This window comes from Phaseolus vulgaris, chromosome 2 (assembly GCF_000499845.2).
Source record: "Phaseolus vulgaris cultivar G19833 chromosome 2, P. vulgaris v2.0, whole genome shotgun sequence".
Taxonomy (NCBI): domain Eukaryota; kingdom Viridiplantae; phylum Streptophyta; class Magnoliopsida; order Fabales; family Fabaceae; genus Phaseolus; species Phaseolus vulgaris.
This window is the reverse complement of record NC_023758.2, coordinates 5888643-5912524: the sequence shown is the minus strand read 5'-3', so window position 1 is coordinate 5912524 and position 23882 is coordinate 5888643. Positions and strand designations below refer to the sequence as shown.

At 34.0% G+C, this 23882-nt stretch overlaps 1 protein-coding gene across 1 annotated transcript; it reads right to left on the bottom strand.

Annotated features, from left to right (window-relative positions):
- Nucleotides 1-16503: 16503 nt before the first annotated feature.
- LOC137810482 (peroxisomal acyl-coenzyme A oxidase 1) lies at nucleotides 16504-23270 on the bottom strand. Its single transcript, XM_068611752.1, has 14 exons — nucleotides 22723-23270; nucleotides 21970-22078; nucleotides 21795-21856; nucleotides 21321-21530; nucleotides 21026-21113; nucleotides 20779-20941; nucleotides 20400-20598; nucleotides 19807-20004; nucleotides 18747-18878; nucleotides 18268-18388; nucleotides 18023-18133; nucleotides 17722-17791; nucleotides 17348-17531; nucleotides 16504-17258 (listed from the first exon to the last, which is right to left on the bottom strand). The coding sequence occupies exons 1-14, from the start codon at nucleotides 22858-22860 to the stop codon at nucleotides 17049-17051; spliced, it is 1995 nt and encodes a 664-aa protein (XP_068467853.1). The 5' UTR covers nucleotides 22861-23270; the 3' UTR covers nucleotides 16504-17048.
- Between the last annotated feature and the right edge of the window lie 612 nt (nucleotides 23271-23882).

Below are 23882 nucleotides of genomic sequence, written 5' to 3'. Positions count from 1 at the left end.
GATGACCAAATAAAAAAAAACAGCACCACTGGAAAATGTTGTGGGCCAGAAAACGTGTTTGTTCCCCGATTTATGCTGATCTTTATTTTTGGAATTTGGCTCTGAAATTTGTTATGCAAGATATTCAGGATCTTATCTAAAATCTGGCTTTGGAATCACTCAAAACGGATGCACCATTTTTTTTTAATAAATTTTGCAAAATTGGTGTTCGGTTAGGCCAGCTGGAGCGCTCAGGATTTGCACTCTGATTTTGTAAGATTTATCATTTTTTTTCGGTTGCTTCTTTTGACCTAATTCTTTTTTTGTCTTTTCTATAACACTTTAAACTTGCATTTTCCAGAAAATCAGAATTTTTCTATGGGTGGAAATATTTTTTTGGGTTAAAACAGCCAAAACAGAGAAGGTGTAAACAGGGGAATCTGAAAACTGGAAACAAAAACAGCAAGATACCAAAGTTTAGACACAATGGAAATTTGTGAAATAGAATTGTGTATGATCTAAACACAATATGAACTCAAACTAAAAATTAAAAAGGCACCAAAGGATCAAAGAACAGCAGATTCAAACAAATTAAAGAGACCCAAAAGCAAGAAAAAATCAAGCCAATAATAGGACTACTAAGAATTGTTGACAAATATGGATTCACATGACTTGACACAACATTTATAGATTCAGAAAATAAAGACTCAAAGCATAAAATGAAGCAAAATTAAGAAAGCAATAAGGACTCAAATTCCTAAAAGAAAAACAGCCACTCAATGGTGTAAGGAATCCTATCACAAGCTGCACAGAATTTGTTCAAGATCAATTGAACAATTGTGCTTTGGTTGGATCTTCCATAAGCACACCAAGAACAATTTAAAAAGTAAAAAAACAGCAAGACAAGTATGGAATTTAAATGACAATATGAAGTAAAGAAGAACTGAAAATTTAAAAGACCAAGCTACTCATCTTGAAGAACCAAAAGCTCATGATACCAAATGATGGCATTTTCATGTGTTCTTCTTGAATCAAAGTAGAAAATAAGGGGCGGAAGCAATGGGTGAGATGATCAAGACCCTCCTAGGAGTTGTGTTGGCCTTGTAGGTGCATGATGAGTATGGTGTTTGAGTGGTTCGGCCAGCTCAAGGGAGAAGGTGAAAGGATTGAAGTTTAGGCCTAGATTTCTAGGAGAAGTAAAGCTTGTGCACAAAAATGGCAGCATAACCTTACTCAATTAAACTTGAAAATACAAGGTGTAGGCTCCTCCTTTTATAGGCTAAGGAGGACCATAATGCAACCCTAATGCTAGCCAAATGAAATGTAAATGTGAAGCACATGGGTGCACATGGCACATGGGTGCACAAATGAGCACATGGGGAGGGGTGTGTCTAGTTTTTATGCTCACCCCCCTCCATGGTCTTTCTAGAATGTTCACACAAATATGCTTTCTACACTACTCTAATTACTAAGCACCCCTAATGGGCCTTTATGTAACAATTACAAAGGTCTTCTCTTCCCAAAATCGTAGCTTTGACCCATGTGTATGTGAAGCTAGACGGTCTAGAAGGAATCCTCATCATGGCCTAGACGCTCCTTAGGTAGCCGCTCCTCATCATGGCCTAGACGCTCCTTTTTGAGTCTAGACGCTCCTCATCACAGGCTAGACCGTCTAGTCTTGGAGGCTTGGCTTTCATCGTGTGGTGAGCTTGGGCCCTCCTCCATCACTAACTATTCTAGAATATATAATGGATCGAGGTTGGATTAATGTTGTTCGTATAAGTGATGAGTACGAAAGGGGAGTAGAGGAATTTATACAATTTGCGCAGCGTAACGCGATTATTAGTGGTCAAGATGGAGCAAAGATCAGGTGTCCGTGCGTTAACTGTTTGAATGGAAGGATACTGGATGTGAATATCATGAGGGAACACCTGCTATGTGATGGATTCTTCGATCTTATACAACTTGGACATGGCATGGTGAATTATTAAATTTACCACGTGTTTCCGTAACTGAAGAATATGTGGGTTCTACCATGGATGAAGCAATACATGATGATGGAGATGATGATCGATTGGAGGACATGATTCGTGATGTGGGAGCTGAGTGTTTTGCAAAAGCACATGGATATGGAAGTATGTCAAAAGATGTAGAGACTCCTTTGTATCCTGGATCAACTAACTTCACACGGTTGTCGGCGGTGTTAAGATTGATGAATTTGAAGGCAATAAACGGATGGACTGATAAAAGCTTCACGAAATTGCTCCAGCTGTTGAAGGATATGCTTCCAGAGGGAAATAGTCTACCTAATCGTAATTACGAGGCCAAAAAGATTCTTTGTCTAATGGGTATGGAGTACAAAAAGATACATGCATGTCCTAATGATTGTATATTATACCGGAAAGATTTTGAATTGTTGAAAAGTTGTCCGAGGTGTGGGTTATCACGTTATAAGTTGAAACAAAAAGATGATGATTCTATTGATGAAATGGACCCCCAATGAAGGTTATGTGGTATCTTCCCATCATTCCAAGGATGAAGCGTTTGTTTGCAAACCCAGACGATGCTAAGAATCTTAGATGGCATGCAGATGAGAGTAAATGCGATGGCATGTACCGACATCCACCTGATTCTATTCAATGGAAGAAATTTGATGATGATTTTTCAGAGTTTGGTAAAGAATCAAGAAATATCCGACTTGGTTTAGCGACAGACATAATGAATCTGTTTGGTAATATGAGTACAAATCACAGTTCATGGCCTGTATTACTAGTTATTTACAACTTACCTCCTAGTTTGTGCATGAAGCGAAAATACATGATGTTGTCTATGATGATATCTGGTCCGAAACAGCCAGGGAATGATATTGATGTTTATCCAAGTCCCCTAATTGAAGATTTGAAGTTAATGTGGGACCAGGGTGTTGAAGTATTTGACGGATTTGCTAATGAAACTTTCAAGCTTCATGCCATGTTATTTTGCACCATTAATGACTTTCCGGCATATGGTAACTTATCAGGTTATAGTGTTAAGGGTCACAAAGCGTGTCCAACATGCGAAGAAGACACTGCTTCTCAACAATTGAAACATGGAAGGAAAACAGTATATCTTCGGCATCGGAGGTTTCTTAGAAGTCATCATCCTTACCGGAGGTTGAAAAAAGCCTTTAATGGACACCAAAAGGGTAGTGGTCCACCAACTCCATTAACTGGTGTTGAGGTTTACGAAAAGGTAAATAACATAGACTACACCTTCGGTAAGTAAAAAAAAAAGTCATCTATGACAAATATTTGGAAGAAGAAATCAATCTTCTTTGATCTTCCGTACTGGTCGAGGTTAGAAGTCAGACATTGTATAGATGTAATGCATGTTGAGAAGAATGTGTGTGATAGCTTAATTGGTACACTTCTTAACATTAACGGGAAGACGAAGGATGGTCTAAATGCTCGTTTAGATTTGATTGAGATGAACATATGCGACGAGTTGGCACCCATAGAAATGGGTAAGCGTACATATTTGCCCCCAGCCTGTTACACAATGTCAAAAGATGAAAAAATTAGTTTTTGTCAATGTCTAAAAGGTGTGAAAGTGCCACAAGGACTTTCCTCAAATGTGAAGAGCCTAGTGTCAATGCTAGATTTGAAGTTAATTGGGTTGAAGTCTCATGATTGTCACATCTTGATGCAACAGTTGTTGCCGGTAGCTATCCGTGGGATCTTACCAAAAAATGTTAGACATACCATAACCCGTTTGTGCTCATTCTTCTCTTCCATCTGTTGTAAAGTCATTGATCCCTCAAAACTAGATGAACTTCAAAATGAAATTGTTGTTATCTTGTGTGAATTGGAGATGTTTTTTCCTCCGTCTTTTTTTGACATCATGGTTCATCTAGTTGTGCATCTGGTAAGAGAGGTTAGATTGTGTGGACCAGTGTACTTAATATGAATGTATCCTGTTGAGCGGTATATGAAAATTTTGAAAGGTTATGTGAAAAATCATTATCGTCCAGAGGCTTCAATGATTGAAAGGTACATAGCTGAAGAAAGTATTGAATTTTGTTCAGAGTACATGACAAAAGCAAATCCAATAGGTGTTCCAGCTAATTCATGGCACCACAGGCGTTCTACAAGTAAATGTTTACGTGGTGTGAATATTGTAAGCAAATCTCGATCAGAAGTCTTGCAAGCACATTTGTACATATTGAATAACACAGATGAAGTTGTACCTTACATAGAAGCTCATAAAGCCATTGTGAAGGCAAATAACCCAAGACAAGTAGAGAAATGGGTCTTGATGGAACATAATAGAACTTTCATGCCTTGGTTTAAAGACGAGGTGTTCAAGGATTCAACGGTTGGTTGCTGGATTGAAGTTTGATGTCATCTCATGTACAACGTACGAAGTGAATAATTGTATATTTTACACGAAGTCCATGGATGAAAAGAGTACAGTTCAAAATTCTGGTGTTACTCTTGAAGCCGAGTCAATGCAGTTTTCGACTTCGAAAGATACAAATCCAGTACTTGGATCAATGGCATACTATGGGTTTATAGAAGAGATATGGGAGATTGACTACACTAAGTTTTCCATTCCAGTTTTCAAGTGTAAATGGGTTGACAATAAAAGTGGGGTTAAAATTGATGATTCAGGATTCACACTAGTGGACTTTCGAAAGATAGGGTATCGAGATGAGCAATTTATAATGGTTCAACAAGCATCTCAAGTTTTCTACGTGAAAGATCCTACGTTAGAACATTGGTATGTCGTTTTACACGGCAAAAAACAAGGGGAGACCATAGATGATATTGAAAATGGTGACCCCTGTTCATTCACACCAAAGATAATTAATAAAGATGACGATGTAGTTGGTGATGTACATGCAACCCGTAAAGACCACAGTGAAGGAATTTACATATGAACTTTCAACCCCATGCAACCTGTAAATAAGCATTTTAGATTTAGATTTTTATGTATTATTTTTATAAGATTTTAATTCGATGCAGATTAACTAATGTTTGTTACCTAATTTTTTTAACAGAGACATGGATGACGATCAGACCTCACTCAAACCTCGATCCAGACGAGGCAGCAGAGGACCTACTAGATTGAAGCGTCTCGCATTGAGACGTGCTGCTGGTGAGAAGACACGTGTTGACATTGACGTCAACACTGGAGTGGCTTTTGGTCCTAAGGCATATGAGTTTATGAGCTATCTTGGAGTTGTTTCTCGTGAGAGGTTCTCCATTCTGATTAATTCATGGGATGAGGTGTCAGAGGTCGACCGTAACATGATCTGGGAGGATGTTCTGGTAAGCTTTACATTTTGATATAATGATTTTTAATATTCATTGATTAATTTTAATTTGCTGATGTTATTTTGCAGGCAAACTTTGAAATTCCTGATGTGGAACCGCTTCGATCAAAGATTATATCCAATATCGGACTCAAATTTCGTACCTTTAAGTCAAGACCGACTTCGAGATACATTTTTGGCGACCTTAAAGAAGAAAATCCATGTTTAAAGTACAAACATATTGATGAAGAGACATGGCGTCTTTTTAGAGAAAGCCGTGAAAATAAGGCTTGGATGGTAAGTGAAGTAACTTTTTTGTTTATATAACATTAATAAGTTTATCTTATTTACTTCAGTTTGTTTATTTCAATTATGACAGGATCGTCGGAAGAAAGCTCAAGACATAGCTTTGAAGAATCTTACCCCGCACGTTATGTCTCGTTTGGGGTATCGAAAACTTGAGCAAACACTGATGGTGGAAAAGGAGAAATCTAAACAGGGGACGTTGTTTGAAAATGTGGAAATAGGGGTCACCACCTTTTCGCCTTGTAAAATGGAAGAGGGCCCGAATTAAAAAGTCGGATGCACCAAGTTCTGAGCAATGGGTTATCATTGAAAAAATTGTAAGTTATTTTTGTTATTTTCATTTATTAATTAATGCTTTAAAATATGATTTTTGTGTACTCTTGCAGGATTCCTTGGAATCCGACGGTAAATTTGTTGCTGAAGGTCGTCACGATATCCTGGTTGAAGCAATTGGAAGACCTGAGCACTTTGGTCGTGTTCGTGCAGCTGGACAAGGGGTCGGAATTAAACTATATTTTGGAGTTTCAGAACGACAGTCATTCTCCTCCTCTAAAGAGAATGAAACTCAAATGAAGACTAAGATACGTGAAGAATTAATGGAGGAAATGAGAAAGGAGACTGATTTGATGTGGCTACAGATGAAAAAGGAGAATGATCGAATGCGACAAGAGTTTCTATCACAACAAGTTTGTGCTGAGCCGATTGAACCCCTTGTTAGTCCCACTCCCAAGAGCACAAAGGGGAGTTGTGCGGCTCCTCCAACATCAGGGGATGATATCAATGGGCAGACGGAGGATTGTGAGCTACTGGTAGTGGGCGACAAACTTCCTCGGGTGGTGGCCCTTGGAAAAGTCTATCTAAACGCCACCACCTTACATAGCGTTCCTCTCTCCCCTGATGTGGCGAAGGTAGCGGTTGAAAAAGTACGATTTCCTGATGCTCGTGTTCCACTACCTTCAGATGAGGTAACCACTGTAGCCGATGCATTTCAGACATTCGTTGCCTGGCCCAAAGAGCTCATTCGATCTATGCCCAAACCTCATGTACTAATTTCATTTCATTATATTATTTTTTATTTATATTTATATATTACATATAATTTAATACAAATGTTGTTTATCTTGTAGAAACCTTATCGGCCACCAAGTCCGGAAAAGAAGCGTGAGGTTCCAATTGACGATCCTCTAGCTTCCTTACGTCTCATTACTAGTCAGATTGGCAATGAACCTTTTCCAGTTCCGTGGGATGATACATTTTTTCAAATAAACACTGAACTGCCACTGATGATTTACAACACAGATTTATCAGAATTTATATATGGGAAACAGGAGCTCAATATAAGTATAATTCCATTTTTTATGATGTAAGTATCTTTACCTATTATTCAATTTACTTTATGTTAAATTATTATTGATTATGCTTTAACTAAAAACTTGTATAGGTTTTTGCATAGAGTCTGTATCACTGAGGGGAAGGAAAATATGTATGGATTCTTAGATCCTGCATATACTAATCCCGTTGGACCAAACTCATCTGAGACTCAAGCATACATCACTAACACCCTGGAAAAAGAGGGAAAACAAATTTATTTATGCCCTTATATTAATGAGTAAGTTTAATTATATGTCCTCAATTATTATTATTTCATGTTTTAAATATTTACTAACTCTTTTCATTGATGATATAGGCATCATTGGCAGTTACTTGTCTTATCAATGGTTGATAAGACTGCTGTGTGGTTTTGTTCCCTACACAAGAAGATTCCCACAAACTTTAAGGATATCATTGATACGTAAGTACATTATAAAATGAACTTTGTATATGTTACTAATTAACCATCTACTTACGAGGTTTTTTGTATTAACCAGTTCATGGCGTAGATATAACATCCTAAAAGGTCGATCAATTTCAAATAATTTGAACTGGATAAGAATAAAGGTTTGTAATTTTTTTCTTTCTCTATTATCATTGTTTATCAATATACTAACATATTACTTTTTATTGAATTATAGTGTAATAAACAACCAAGAAGCTATGAGTGTGGCTATTACATTATGCAATGGATGATTACCATTATAAGACTAGGTGTTAAAACTGGTTGGAAAGAGGTACTATATATGTTAAATCATTTTTATAATTCTTGAACATATATATATATATATATATATATATATCTGAAAACTAATTTATGTCAACTTTGCAATGCAGTTATTCACAGAAGAAACACCAATGAATGAGGAAGGCATTTCATATGTTAGAGATTATTGGTCCACATATTTCATAAATTTTTATAACTCTAGCATAGGTAAACAATAGTGGTTTTATTATATGTAATTTGATTACTTGTAAATGTACATTTTGATGATCTCAATTGATTACTATATTTCTGTATTTGTCTGGCTGGGTTTGATCATTATGCAGGTTATTAATTTATATGGTTTATGCACAATACAAACTGCACTTTAAAAAAAAAAACTATTTACAAATGCGATCATTTACCAAAACCGCATTTGTAAATGTGATTTATGAATGTGGTTTTTACCAAGACCGCATTCGTAAATCCTAAACCCATAACCCTCATCCCCTATTCAGAATAATATACAAATGCGGTTATTTTAAATGACCGCATTTGTAAATCTAATTTATAAATGCGGTTCTTTGACCACATTTGTATATGTCCGATTTACGAATGCGTGCTGATCAAATGCGGTTCTATGACCGCATTTGTAAATGTAAAATAGCCGCATTTATTTTACATTTCTGCACTAGTGTCACCTCACACCTCCACCATCGCAAAATCTTCATTATTCAAAACCTCACTCTCGCGAAACCTTCACAAACAATGTTTCACTCTCGCGCCTTCTCACTCCACCCTCACTCTTCGCAAAACCTAACGCTTCGTCATTTGTTTTGTAAACAATCATCGCGAAACCGTCAATCTTCACATGTCATCGTTTGTTCTTTGCACAATTGTCGCCAGCTTGAAGGATGTCTCCTCACAACGATTACAATCGTCATCGTCGCAACAACCGCCGACTTGCACGATATGAGTTCAAGATAACCTTATCTTTGAAATCTATTGTTGGATTGCCATTATAATTGTGAACATATATTTGTTTAATGTGTAAAATTGAGGTGTGTGACTATTCTGTAGAGAAAGAAGTGCCTTATGATAACTTCGGTACATTGTATTGAACATCTAATTGTAATTGATTTCCTCATCAAGCCATTTTATTACTCAAATATGTTTTATTAGTTGAATTGCTGTAAAATTTTCTTAATTGACATTAATTTTTCTGGTGTGGTGAAAATTTGGTGTTTACTGGAACAAAATTACAGCAACCGCTGTAGTGACTTTTGACACAATGTTTTTAATTTTGGTGAAATTTTTTGGCTGGTGTAGTGCATATTTTATGGTCTTAATCACTTGAAATTGAAGTTGTAAATTATGTTTAAGCCATTAGACATATAAAACTGCTGAGATTAAGTGTTGTTGGTCCTGATTTGCTATAATAAGAAGTGAGAAAATTCTGCAAACCATGTCATACAATTTCAGAACCATTTGTTGATTCTTTTTAATCTGGTGCCGAAGTTGTTGAATTTAGCTGGCTGGTTACAATTGCTTATTTTTAGTGCATAATTTTTCTGGTTTATATGTTTTAGCTTAAATTAATTTGGTGCAGAATATTGGTGTGTGAGAACCATGCATTGAACTCAATTCAAATTTGGTGTTTTGGGCTAGAAAGCATCCAACTGTGACAAATGTTGTGTTTGCTAGCTGGAATTGTGTTTGATTTGTGAAGTGATTCGATCGGTCATCGGTAGTCGATGACGTCAGCAGCAGAGAACCACGTGGACCGCTCGCGAGGTGACACGCGGACCAGGTGACAGATAGATCGGGGTGAACGTGATCGGTTGTCACTAACCAAGTGACCAACGACAGGTCAGGCGGCAGAGAAGTCAGGGAACAGATCACCAGAACGGTGATCGGTGGTCAGTAACTGAGTGGCCACCAACAGACCAGTTTCCCCGATGAACGCCTGGGGGCAGAACGCGAGAAGCAATAGAGCACCGATCAGTCATCGGGATCTCGTGTTACACGCAGTTAAACTGGGACTGAGGTTCCCAGCGAGAGCGTTACGCATGGACCTCGCATGAGCACATCTCAGGGAATCATGCACGAGAGTGGCCTGAGGGAGCTGGTAAACCAGTCAGTGATTGGTGATTCCCTCAACCTATTACGTGCGTGACACTGTGAAGGGTAAGCCGTTTACGCAGAGAGCAACGTTTGGTGAGTGTGCCTAGACCAGCCACACCTGGCGTTCTCCTAAGAGTATGCGATTTACCCAGATGGAAGAAATATCCTAAGTTACTCCGCAAGGGCGTAACTTAGGCACACAAAGAGAAGCGCTAGAGCCCTTCCAATAAGTGACACGTGTGTGGTTAGATGTGAGTTGCATGCCTCCACGTGTCATCATCTGAGAGGGGTGCGGTCCAGATAAAGGTGCACTCTGTACCACTAAGGGTACAGACAGGTGCAGCCAAGCGCAGAGACGCGCAGACACGCACAGACTCCCACGCTCTCACTCTACTGATTCTAGAGGTACGTTGTTGCAGAAAAGCATAACAGGGTTCTGGCACATGTCAGAGAGGCATAACAGAATTCTGTTAGGCCCAGATACAGGCAGAGACATAAAAGAGAGAATCAGGGTGAGAGTCAGGGGAGATAGAACAGAGAGAGCAAGAGTTTTTCACACACACTACTAGTTTTCTCATTTGGTGGTTCTGTGATCTAACTTGATCGTCGGAGTGCAAACGACCGCTAGAGGCGCCGTCTGTGTGTTTTGCAGGTCGCGTTTGGAGATCCTAGAGAAGGTTCTGAGGGCGATTTTGCAGGGAACACAGTCGCGTAGACGGGGCAGAGAGTGTTACGAAGCGATTCCTCCACGTTCCAGTTGTCGGCAGGATCATGAAGCAACTACCATTTTAACAATTTTTGTTTGTTGGTGTATGTGGTTTCTCTTAACTTTTGGAATAAAAAAATTCACTAAACTGGTGTTATAAATTGGAGTTGGTATTTTTTTTTGCTGTAGTCGCAACAACCCATATTTTAAAATAGTTAGAAATTTAATTTGAAACATTCCAGCAAATAAAAACGGTGCAATATTTTTATTGAATTGTGGAACGGTGCTTGGGCTGAAACGCTTATCACTAACAAAATTGATTTTGGTAGATCAGGTGTTAGATTTAAATTTGCTTGCTTGCTGGAAATTATGTTGCTGTGAGAAATCAGAATGTAGGCAGTGTGAATCAATTTGGAATGTTGGACAAAATGCAAACTTTGGTTCCAGAAAAGATGTTCCAGAACATTTTGTTGCAATGACAACTAATTTGGTTCATGCATCCATCAATGAGGTATTAATATATTTAAATATTTATTGGTGTCTTTTATTTTATAATTATAGACATTGAAAATTATTAACTTAAAATTATTTATTATTTATTTCAGGCACCAGATGTTGGAAGTGGTGCTCCATCACCTAATTAAGTAATAGGATAAAGTGTTGGAATCAAAACTGATTAGGGATGAACATGTTGTAATAGTTTGAATGCTATGATGATATTTAAAACTATTTTTGTGTTTTCTTTACTTTTGAACAATTATGTATCAAATTTTGAACAATTATGTGTATTTTAATTTTCAATGCAATGAATTATAACTTTATATAATATTTCAATATATTAAAGTAAATTGATCTATAGGTTGAAGAGACTTACATCATTCAAAACTGAATGACGAATATATTTAGGTACTTGTTGCCAGTTGCAATCTTTAACACATCAGACATGTGTATGTATAAAGGGATGTCACTGTTTCTTTCCAAAACAATATCATCCCATGGAACCTCCACTGAACTTTTTGTAACTATAGCCACAATAATCTATAATAATGTGGTTATAGGATCGTCAATGGAAACCAATTGCTTTTGAACTTGGTTTTTGATGCGATTGCAAGAAATTATAAAAAACATATTCATTAAACTAAATATAATACATAAATATAAATTAATAATTACAAATAAATTTCTTACAGGGGGTTCATGAATAAGTCGAACGAGGTGTCTAGGCCAGACTATGAATGTCTAAAATGCCTTGACCACAATAGTGACCTCATCAGTAGGCAAAGGAACAAGAACATCAACAACTCGTACTTTTTCTACTGTAACATTTATCATATTAGAGGTGAGAGCCACATTATGTAAGGTAATGACTCATTCATGCTCATCACTTATGCAAAATGAATTAATCTAATCTCGATCCATATGTATGTTATGTAATGGCCATTGAGGTATTAACTAATGCATGTAAAATCTCACGTTTTTTATTATAGGTATGAATCTATCTTATTCGAGAATATAGACTTTTATTATAATTTAATAGTACATGCACTTTAATAAACATTGCTTGTATTTTACGAAATTTCGGCAGCATTCACATTGGTCTTTAAGTGGCACAAAATGAAAGTGGTTACATCCACAATGCACCTGAAGAACAACACAAAATGCTATGAACTAAAATTACCTAAAATATATAACATATAGATTACAAGTTATGTACTAATGAACTAATAAAAAATTATTGTTCTTCCCAAATTGCCCACCTGGACAAATCAGGACTCAATACAATTACTGTCACTACAACCTCCTTTACTTTTATTTTTTTATTTTTTTTTACAATTTGAGGAGTAGTAGACAAATACATGTATTAAATATCAAACGGAAAACTAAAGATCTCTTAATGAAAGTTTACTAAATTTGGATCTCTCAATCTAAAATCTAATAATTTGTCGGATGTCAGACACTCCCAAACTCAATACCAACACATATTAAAGAATTATAAATATACATGCAATTCAAAAAATTAACCATTCTAATTATACATGCAATTCAATAAATATAATTATAATTTTACATGCAATTAAAAAAATAATCATTTCTGAATTATGACAATTACAACTAATAATCAAATTAACCATTTAAATAATCTAACTAAAATATTAATTATACAACTAAAATTATGTTCATATTAATTATATAAATTTACTGAAAATCCTAAACCCTAAACAAATAAGTTTACTGCAAATTTAACAGATGAAGAATATTTTTTTATCACATTTGTTATTTTTAAATAAAAATACTCAGAACAAGCCAACACTTCTAAACTGACAAATATTTTAAAGCAGAAACAAACACATCATAAAATCAATAATGCATTAGGAATTAGGACTAAACGTGGTTAAAATTATTCACGAGTTAATATTGTTTCATTTATTGCTGAAATCACTGGGGGTAAAGTAACACGTTATTAATAAGGGGAAAAACAATTATTCATTAATTTATTTTGTATTTTCACCTTTTGACAAAAAAAAAAACAACATATTAGTTCATGAATAGTGTCAAAGTTTTATATGAGTTAATAACTTTAGAAACAACTAATTAATTCCTTTATTGAATAATTTAAGACTATCTTTTAGTCATGTTAAATGTTAGTCCAGAATAAATAATATATACAATAACAATGTATTCAATTGTCATATATGATAATTTTTTAAATCTCTACAACATGTATCTTAAAATTTACATATGCAATTAATGATTAATGAGTTGATCGTATAACACTGCATACATCAGCAATACATAGAAACTAAACTCCTTAAAAATGAATATTTGAAAATATCAAATAATATAAGTTTAATAATTTAATACTTGGCATCAATTATGTGAAAAATTATTGGAACAGTGTATTGTTTTTGTTTGAATTAATTATGACATTACCGAAATTAGTTGGCAAAGTGTATTATTTGTTGGGTTGCGCCATTCATTTCCCTTCATTTGTAATGTAATGTGCATAATTAGATGTCCTACATCTTTAAATGGTCTTCACTCATATGGATTAGCTTTTTGGTTGATGTGATGGATTAGCTTTATCAAGTGGAGCCACTGCTACAACCACTCATCAGTTTTTCAGAAAAAAAAAAGTATTGTTGTGTGCTGAGAAACATGTAAAAAGGTCAAAAATATAAAAAAAAGTATACACACCATAATTTATGTTGTTAATTATTTTTGAATTGTATATGTTTTTATGTGTATATTTTCACTCAAAAGTAGTTTTTATTTATGGTTGACCTTTTAAATATATGTACTAAGAAATTATTAAAATAAATTTTAACCGATTTTGTTTTGATAAATAAATTTTCATTATAGACAAAAATGTTAAAAGAAAAATTGGTAATAACATACTACATGAAAAACATGAAATAAAAATTAATTTTAGAAAAAAATATAAAGTAGTTGCTATAATAACTAAACTAGAAACTATTTTAAAAACTAAAAAAAAAAATTCTAAATTAGTTTATATTATTGTTAAATGATTTCAATTTGGTATCTAATTAGCAACCAATGTTTTAGCTACCAATTATTTAATTTTTAAATTTGGTAGAAAAACCTTAATTGCTAATTAGATACCAATTTAAAAACCATTTAATATTCAATAATTTATCATAATTTCTTCATTATAATATTCACTAGATCTAAAATTATAATCCATCAAATCTAAAATTTGAAGTAGGGAGAAAATTAATTTTTAATCATAATAGAGTAAAAAAAAATATTTAACCCATTATTTTTTGCAATTAATTTTAAGTTAATTGTATGTAAGTCTAAGCGAAAATAATGTAATTTTGTTTAAAACGATTAAAAAGTATTCTTTAAAAATACTCTGGAATGCAGTTTTTCAGTTAAAATATACACAAAAATGTTAAATTTTCAATTGTATTTAATAATATTTTAACATAGATAGACTCTTTTATATCTTCAAGCAACTTGTGGTATTTGTTTATCAGAATTTTGATGTCCTTATCTTCAATCATCTCCCATCGTTAGTAGTTTCTGATCGAGAACTTTTGTTTAAGGATGTTTTCAAGTGTATATTTGATAATAGAAGAATCCCAAGTATCTTTTGCTTTCTTGTAAAAGCAATACACATTGAACAAATCATTAGATAATCCACCTTGCAAGGTGTGACAACATACCTTATTTGCATGGTCCAAACATCAATTTGTTTCGTATGTGTGTTGGAGTCGAGTTTAGAAGTCGTAAGTGTAAAAGCGACTTCATACATGTCCATTAGGGTAGACACGTGTTCTTACTAATTTCAAAAATTCTGACCAGTGAGGACTTCAATTTTTGAGACATCCAAAAATGGTTTTCCAAAGAAGTTTGCATGGTAGAAACACCGTTTGATGTCTCCGGTGTAGAGTTGTTGTTGTTGTCTGTATTTCAAACATAAGTTCTTACGATTGTAGTAAAAAGGCTAAAAACACGAACAAAAATGATTTTCTGATTTCTCAAGATACAACAAAAACTTCTCGAATAATATCGAGAATATTAAAACTAGAAAACAACTCTTAAAGAGTGAAATCCAAGATACTGAAAATATTAAAAAGAAAGAGAGAAAGAATGAAGAAGAAGGAAGAAAGTCGTGAGAGATATATATCTAGAGCAAAGTGGAGACATACATTTATAGATGAAGAAGGACTCAAATCAGAAAAACCGCTACATGATACAGACCGTCGAACTTGGAGGGAACTGCCAAAAAAAGGGAAAAGACCTCCAAAAAAGGAAGAGGGTAGAGGATTTTTAACATTTTGAAACTCTGTCCGAGATCTGAACCACCCAAGAAAAGTGGGATGTTGTGCATGCCATCTTCAGAGAAGATTTAGGCTTTGTTTGGATTAGAGGGTGTGAGGGAGTGAAAAGTTGAGAGTGTGGGGGAGTGGAAGTGTGAAGAAAATTGAGATTGTTTGGATTGAGGTAGGTTAGAGTGGATGTGTGAAGAAAGTTTATTGAAATATATGAGTAATTTAATGGTTGTAAGGATATTTTGAATTATTTTTAATTGTATAAATTGTAAGATTACAAATTTACCCTTGTGTATAAAAAAATAAAAATAAATGATAATTACTTTATACACATTTTATTTAATTAAAATAATTTAAAATTTTAACTATAAATAAAAAAATAAAATAATGTAGAATTTAAATAAATAAATAAATAAAATATAAAATTTAATTCTAATTAAATTATTTTTCAATTTATTATTTTAATATTTATATTGTTAATATTAATAATACTTTTTTATTATAAATATATTTATATTTTAAGGTATATAAGTATTTTTTATTAAAAATATATTTAATATTTTTTTATTATGAATATATTAATATTTTTTTTGGATATTTAAAGTTTACTTGAAATAAAATTTCTATTAAAATGGAATTCTATTATTTGTATTTTTAGAATTTAAATATTTAAATGGATTTTGTATTTTCATTAATAAATCAAAATCTAGATTATTATAATATATAATTGAATTCTATTATTTATACTTTTAGAATTTAAATATTTAAATATATTTTTTATTCAAAAGCCTATGTGGCTTTCTCTTCCCTCAGTGCACTTTCTCTTCATACATGAGAGGCACCAAAAAAGCTCCATCTTCCCCCTCACCAATCACTAGAAACAAAAGCAGGGTGCACTCTCACATCTGTCCGCGTGAATAGTGCACCACTCAATGCAAACATGGCCATAGTCTCCTCTACAACGTAGCAAGATATTCAACAACTCCTTTAACAACTTTTGCAATATCTCGATTTTGTTTTACAATAATAATGACTTTTAAATTATACAGTCCAAAAAATACTTTTTACTTTAAAATTGTACAATTAAAATAAAAATAAAAATTCATATTTATGAAATGCAGACAAAATGTACGGAGGTGCAAGAAGAGATGCTCCCATAAACATACGTGAATTAGGCCTAGAACTAGAAAATATACACTAGAGAAGAAAAATCATAGGCATGAGATTTGACATCAAATATGGTTAATGTAATAAATGAGTTTTTCGAGTTCCAGATGCACCTTTGTGCGATGGAAATAAGGTAGCTAACAAGGCTTTTTCTTCCTGCACCTCCATATATTCTTCTCCCACCTCCATACATTTTCATATTTCCAAAAATACCCCTCTGTAATATTTCGGATTACATAATCCAGAAGTCTTTTTTTAAATTCATAATTAACTTCCAGATTACATAATCCGGAAGTATTTTTTCATATGCATGATTAGTTTCCGAATTATGTAATTCGAAAGTCTTTTTTAGCTTTCAGATTACATAATCCGGAAGTCTCTTTTAAATGCAGGTATGAATTACATAATCCGAAAGCTATTTTATAGGGTGACACAAGAAGGTTAAAAAGGTCTTTTCATGTTGTGTATGGGGTGTCAGAAGAACCTATGGAGGTGCAGGAAGAAACAGTCAGCTAACAAATATGAACGCGCAATTTTATTTATCGTTCCACGAAGCTTAGTGAGACTTATTTAGAGCTTCAAGGATAAATTTCTTAGATGGAACTAGAGTCTAGCATTGCGTAGTTGTTGCTTGAGCATGGGTTGAACATACTCTTTAAAGCCATCAGGAACAACTGAATCATTCAAAGGATCCTTCCATGCCTCCTCGTACAACTTAGGATACACATTTCCATCGTAACGTCCAAGAATTGAACCCAGGTAGTGATCAGTGTAATTATATGCATCAACAAGCGCAACTGCATTAGGACGAACCTACACACACGTAAAATCATCAATAACTCTTCATTCAATTGCTTAAAATATAAACACCACAAGATGCTATTGAATCGTTGAGGACAAACCTGTGAATACAAGTTTCTCAGCTGCTCACTGGCAAGTGATCCTTGTTTTGGGTCAATGCAGCCAGTCGAAATAAAATCACCCAGATGCTTATGAAGTAGAAACAAAGCATAAACGCTGCAAAGAACTTCTAATATCTCTTTCACTCCCTTTCCAGGTATATCTTGCTGCAACTTCTCAATAAATCTGAAAAAACAGGTTTGATAAACTTAAGTGTAGAATATTCAAGCAAATCCTAGTTTCACTTTGATGCTCCTCTTCACCGGAAAGAAGTATCTTATTATGTGTTTCTCTGGATTAAATATTTGACTCCCTCTATCCCAAGATTATGCAATGTAATTGTAAATCTATAGATACAATAATGGAAGAAGCTCACTTGGAAACAACAATGAGCTGGCAATGAGCAACAGCCGCCTCAACTAAATCAGCTGCGAGTTCTTGAAAACCTGTTGTCAGAAAAATCATTAGCCTCCATTAGAAAATCTATTCCACCAACATGTTATTAGCCAGCATTATATATGTAGTCAGATGGTTTCTTACTAAAATCATCACACAGATCACTCAACACAAACCAACTCCTAACCCCCCACTCTCCACCATCTCATATCAAGAAAACAAGTCAACCACAAGGACAATTGCATATAGCTTCTGACTTAAAAGATGATCGAATCATTTACCCTCTTCAGGATTAGAGAACTTGCTAAGATTTTGAGCACATGCAACACACATCCTAGCAGCCCTGGCTTCAAATGCTTCCAACACAACATTAGGTTTCAACCAATCCTCAGCTGCAAGGAATAAAACAAGTATAATATTACAACTCAGTTACTAAGTACTAGAAATATTAAATAAAACCATATTTGATTTGGATATCATGAAATTGAACTGGTTAGAGTAGGCATAATCTCCAATTTCATTATACCCTTTTTAACATCTGAGTGGTATTGCATCAGTTGTTCCATTCGAGCCATATAAGCTGTAGTACCAACAGGCTTATTTCCAGTGCCCAGTTGAGAAACCGTCTTCATGAGATGCCTTGACACCTACATCAGATTTTCTAGAAATTGTCAAAACAACATAATTATTCCTAAAGAAAACCTCCAAAACCAGAATGCATGGGGATGTAATATGAAGAACACATAAAAAACAACAGTACTATTTCGTATTTAAAACCATACAAAACCCACAAACATGAGGGCTTTGCCCCAAAATACAGGTCTTTTAAAATATGTATGAATGCATGTCAAATAAACAAAAACCTAGCTCTCAAGAAAAAAAAAAAGCTAGTTCTCATGCTGCACATTAAATCTTATTAACGGCTGTGGAAGGACTTAGTTAGTGAAGACTAAATTAAATAACGATTAACAAAATACAGAATGCATTATTTAACATTTAACAAACCTGTAAAAGCAGCACAATATTGTCACCTTCATAAGTGCAAGCAGGAACATAAACAGCAAATAACTCAGGGAGACCACTGCTACAAAGGTAACCATGACCACCACATAACTTGCGGCATTCTTCAATTCCATCCTGCAAATTGAAGTTACTTTGACTTTAATCGAGCCTAAAAGTTCAGAGTTACATAGTGATGTTATAAGGATAACATAAAAGATAATAGCACAACGACAACAACAGAAACACTTCATCCCTTTCTATGCAAGGATTACTCATCCAGTCAATTATCCCACACACACATAGATGACTGAACAATTCATTAATGACAATATATTGCAGTACTGCAGTTCAGGGATATTAAACTCTTCTTTTTATCAGAAGCCAGAATTTAAATAACTATTATTTACAATTGAGCTTGCAAAATATATAAACCTGAACGTACTGCTCTGTAGTGTTAGTTTTTATTTCAAATTGACAACTAGCAGATGCAGGGTTGTAATGCGTGAAGGGTCATAATTGTAAGGACCTGTTTGTTTGTGTTTATATAAAAAAACCTTTTTAAATTAAAAAAAAATGTTTTACAAAAATTATGTTAATTTAAAAGACAACTATTTTAGTACTTTTAATTTAAACTAAAAATGTAGTTTGAGGAACAACAAGCTCTAAAAAACTAAATCATGAAGCTGCTTTATACAAAACTCTATACAAATGCACTTAAAATCTGCACACGGTTCATTTGAAAGGTTTTAGCATTGATGTTCAGTCAAACCCATCAATGTCTTAATAATAATACATATTTCAAGCAAAAAAGTTAAATGTATAAGGGGTACACCAAAGCAATGAGAGAAAAATAAATTTCAACATGTGGAGAGAAGTAAAAGGAGGAGGACCTGTCAATATCACTCATGGACTCTCCAGTTAGGACAACAAAGCATATAAAGATAGGAAAAATCCCCAGATAAAACCATATTTTAAGTGCTATATAAAGCGGCTTAATAATTAATTTAATTAAACTGGTAAGTCTAAGATCAATCAGTAAAGAAATACAGAAGTAATAACATACAGCAGTGGCGGTAGTAGTCAAGGATTTCAATCCAGCAGTGCATGCATGAGCCTCAGGCAATGTTGAAAAATCATTAGCTTTCAATCTTTCTGTCACATCTGTATAAAGCCATAGCAGCCACTCACCAACAAATCTGAAAGCATAAGCAGAAGCCAGCAAAGGGAAGAGCCTAGACTGCTGTGTTTTGTAATCAATCACCTAAAAGAAATGTATAACCACGCATTAAGCACACTAAACTTTGAATGAAACTAATTGGAATCACATTTTTTATGTTGCCCATTTAACAACATATAAGTGCAGAATTCAACGTCATACAACTAAATTTAATACACCAGATAAGCAGGGATCTCATCACACTTCCCATTACATATCATTAAAAAAGGCTGTTAACAAGTGAGACTTCCAAAATTAGACAACTAGAGGCAACTTAGCATTAACAAAGCAGCTTATTTTAAAATTTAGTATGTAATTTTGGTTTTAGCCTCCTTTTTATTAAGTTCTAAAATTTATAATATTTTTTAAAAGAGATTTTCGAGCATATCTCAATAAAATACGAATTATCATCAAGCAACAACATGCATTTTAACGCTTACCTGTGTTTCTAGACCTCCATTATGCGATCCAAACTGTCTTCGAACAGCACTATATCTTGTAGCAATGCAAACTGCTCGAGACAAAGCAACTGATGCATCAGCTACAATTTTTTGTCTCACGTTTACCATAGTGCCATAAACTAGTTGTTTTGGAACATTGGAGTGTACATATTTTCCTTCTCTGGTAACCTGTGAAACCCTGGTATATTAAAGAACAGAGCAGTCACCGCATGATACAATTGGCAAAAGAGCACTGCTAGAAGCACTATTTGACACATTCCCTATTTAAGCATTATTAGTATTATACACCACAAAACCACAAACTTGGATTTTTGGATTTTCCATTGGCGAGGCTAGACAATATGTAAAATGGAAATACCTCATTAACATTTGACTCCTTGGAATTCGTACATGGTCAAATGTTAGAACTCCATTGTCCATGGTGTTATATGCTGCATTTCCAAATTTCATGCCAATATCACCAACAGTAATGCCTGGAAGAGGTAAGTGGTTATCCAAGCTCCGCAGCTGGACAATGAACCCTTCAAATTGGACAAGGAATTATAGTCACTTAATTTGCCTATGAATTCAACACCAGAATTTGGATGAGTAAATTTAGAAATTACCATGCACTCCATAGTCTTGACCATCAATAATTAAACGGGCATAAACAACAGCATGAGTGGATACTTTACCCAATCCACCAGGCCACCACTGTTTAAATCAATGTCAGAAGCATGATATATATATAAATATATCCAAATACCTTTACAAAAGTACAAACTGGGAATGCATAAGAAAAGTACCACTTTTTCCCCTGAATTTACTTGTTAACCACAAGGTAACATGTAAAGTAGAATCTTATTTAAAATTGCAAGAGACTAGTAAAGGCATACAGTAGTCATCATCAATTTCACTCACTTTGCTGGAAGTCAATGTGGGGCTATGGATAACAAACTCGTCTGTTTTGGGATCAAATGTTGCAGTTGTTTCTAGTCCTTGAACATTGGATCCATGACCAAGTTCAGTTTGGGCATAGCAACCAATTATTTGCATCCTATAAGCTAGAGGTAACCACTTCTGCTGCTGCTCATCAGTGCCCGATCCTTTGATAGCAGGCACAAACATTCCCTACAAAATAATATAAATAACTAAAATTTAGTACACAAACAAATGATACCCCCTCCCCAAGATTTATCCCATGCAAAGCGAAAATACCAGGTCAATGTTACATTTCTCTGATCAAACACACAAACTCCTTTGAAATCCTTAAACTAATATTAAGTTCATTCTCATCCATATTTTTTTTATGTTATCAACACATTTCTTCCACATAGATAAGTAAGACAGGCACAGAAGATAAAAATGCAATCAGGAAAAGAGTTTGCATTATACCCAATGAAGATCCGTAAATGCAGGTTGATCCACAAAAGATCTGAGCTTATAAGCTTCCTGTTCTGTAAGAATACAGTTTGCGAAATTATAGAGAACAATAAATATTAATATAATAGGCAACTATATGCGTCCAAAGGAAAAAAAAAATCCAAAATACCAAGAACAGCAAACTCACCACTGAGACGGAGCTCGATTACCCTTTTCCATGCATGAGCTGCTTTCCTCAAGGTGTTTTTAAATAATTCTTTTCTATCAAGCACGGTTCTGTCATCCTTTCTAAACACCTACAAATGAAACAGGTTTCAGATTTTCAAAGAAGCCATGACCACCAAAGTAATAGCTAAAGTGAAGGAAACAGAATTGAACTACTTTACATGCTCGAGTTGAACATGATTTGTGAAACAGTAGCTACCCGCTTATAGCACGAAATACATAACTGGAGTTTGTTTACTAATACATTTCAGTTTCCGGAAAGTTGATTTTGGCTTGTACGTGAACTAATCTTATTTCACAGAACAAACTTGATTCATTTTATCTTTTTATTGACTGCTACTTTACACTGTTCCAAATAGGACCTATGCAAATTTTCTTTTCACTATTGATAGAAATTAAATCAAGTTAATATAAAAGATATATCTTTTTGCATACACCGGCCACTGCCATTTCTCCACCTATAAAAAGGCTATGGGCTGCAAACATGTAGTTTGCAAGAGTTGAAATCAAATATAGAGATACACTTGTTTCAATTCTCCTCTCTGGTTTCCAAGATCCGTGTGTGTGTGGTGAAGTTAGAAATATTGAATCCCAATAATCTACAACTATTTTGGGAGATAAACTGCAAGTACCATAACATGATTAAAATAACTTTTCAGTAAAGTTGACTACACGATTTAAAAAAAGGACTTTAGGATTGAAGAAGGGAATTCACCGGATCGCTAGCAACAAGGCGAGAAATCCGATCAGAAAGCTCAAAGTCTTCACGAGAACCAGCCCAAACGATCTTCATCTCTTCCACATCGAACTGCGCCTTGTTCCTCTCGAAAGCCAAGTGATCAACACCATCCATTTTCCCCAACCCAAACAATGTCTCTCTGAAATCTGGTTTCCAACACCACAGCGCAACTTTTAATTCAGTGTTCCGTCCTAAGAATGAATGAAGATAAATTGTTTGTGTTGTTTTTATACCACGTTTTCAACGGACAAAAAACACAAATAAGAAAACGTGATAAGGTTGACTCTTCGATGAAAACAAGGCTTTGTGTTGGCCGACACGCATGTTTGGTATAAATGTTGTGTTTGATCTTTAATCCTAATGGAAATGGATATTTCTGCCCTTTCTTTCTCATTTTTTTTTAATATTTTTCACACTTTCCATTTACTGTCACTGCAATCTTCATTTTGCATTTAATCAAGTGTTTATGTAAATCTTCATTTTGCATTTAATCAAGTGTTTATGTAAAAGTAACAAAAATCGATAAACGTGCAAAATTGTGGTCGGTGAAATTCATATTTGACTTGGTTGCTCAGATGGCGATGACTTTTCTAGAAGAACAATTGAAAAACTCCAGTTCAAGATTTTTTTGTTTGGACGACTGGGAATGAGAAAAAGAAAAAAAAAAAGACTAAATATGGAGTTTATAGCTGATTTAATTGATAAGATAAAAATGATTAATTAAATAATGTAATAAATTCAAAATGTTTTAAACTTAATTTTAATATAAATAACAATTTTAATTCTTTTAAGATATTTATATTCTAATGAAATAAGAAAAAATTGCTTAGAATTTTGTCATAAATTATCTAATTAACTTATTGTTGTTAAAGTAATTAGGAAAAATAATAAAATTTCTTTTTATAATTAAAATAATTTAATTCCATTGTTTTGCAAGTAATAATAATATAGATTGATATTGTTTTCAGATTATATAATATTATTTTATTTAATATAACACATCACAATATTCGATATATAATACTTCATATATATTCATGAAATGAATGTTCTGTCACCACTCTCTTATCGTTCATGCTTTGATAATATATTTAAAAAACTAAATTTTAAGTTGAAATTGATTGGAATGGAAAGTT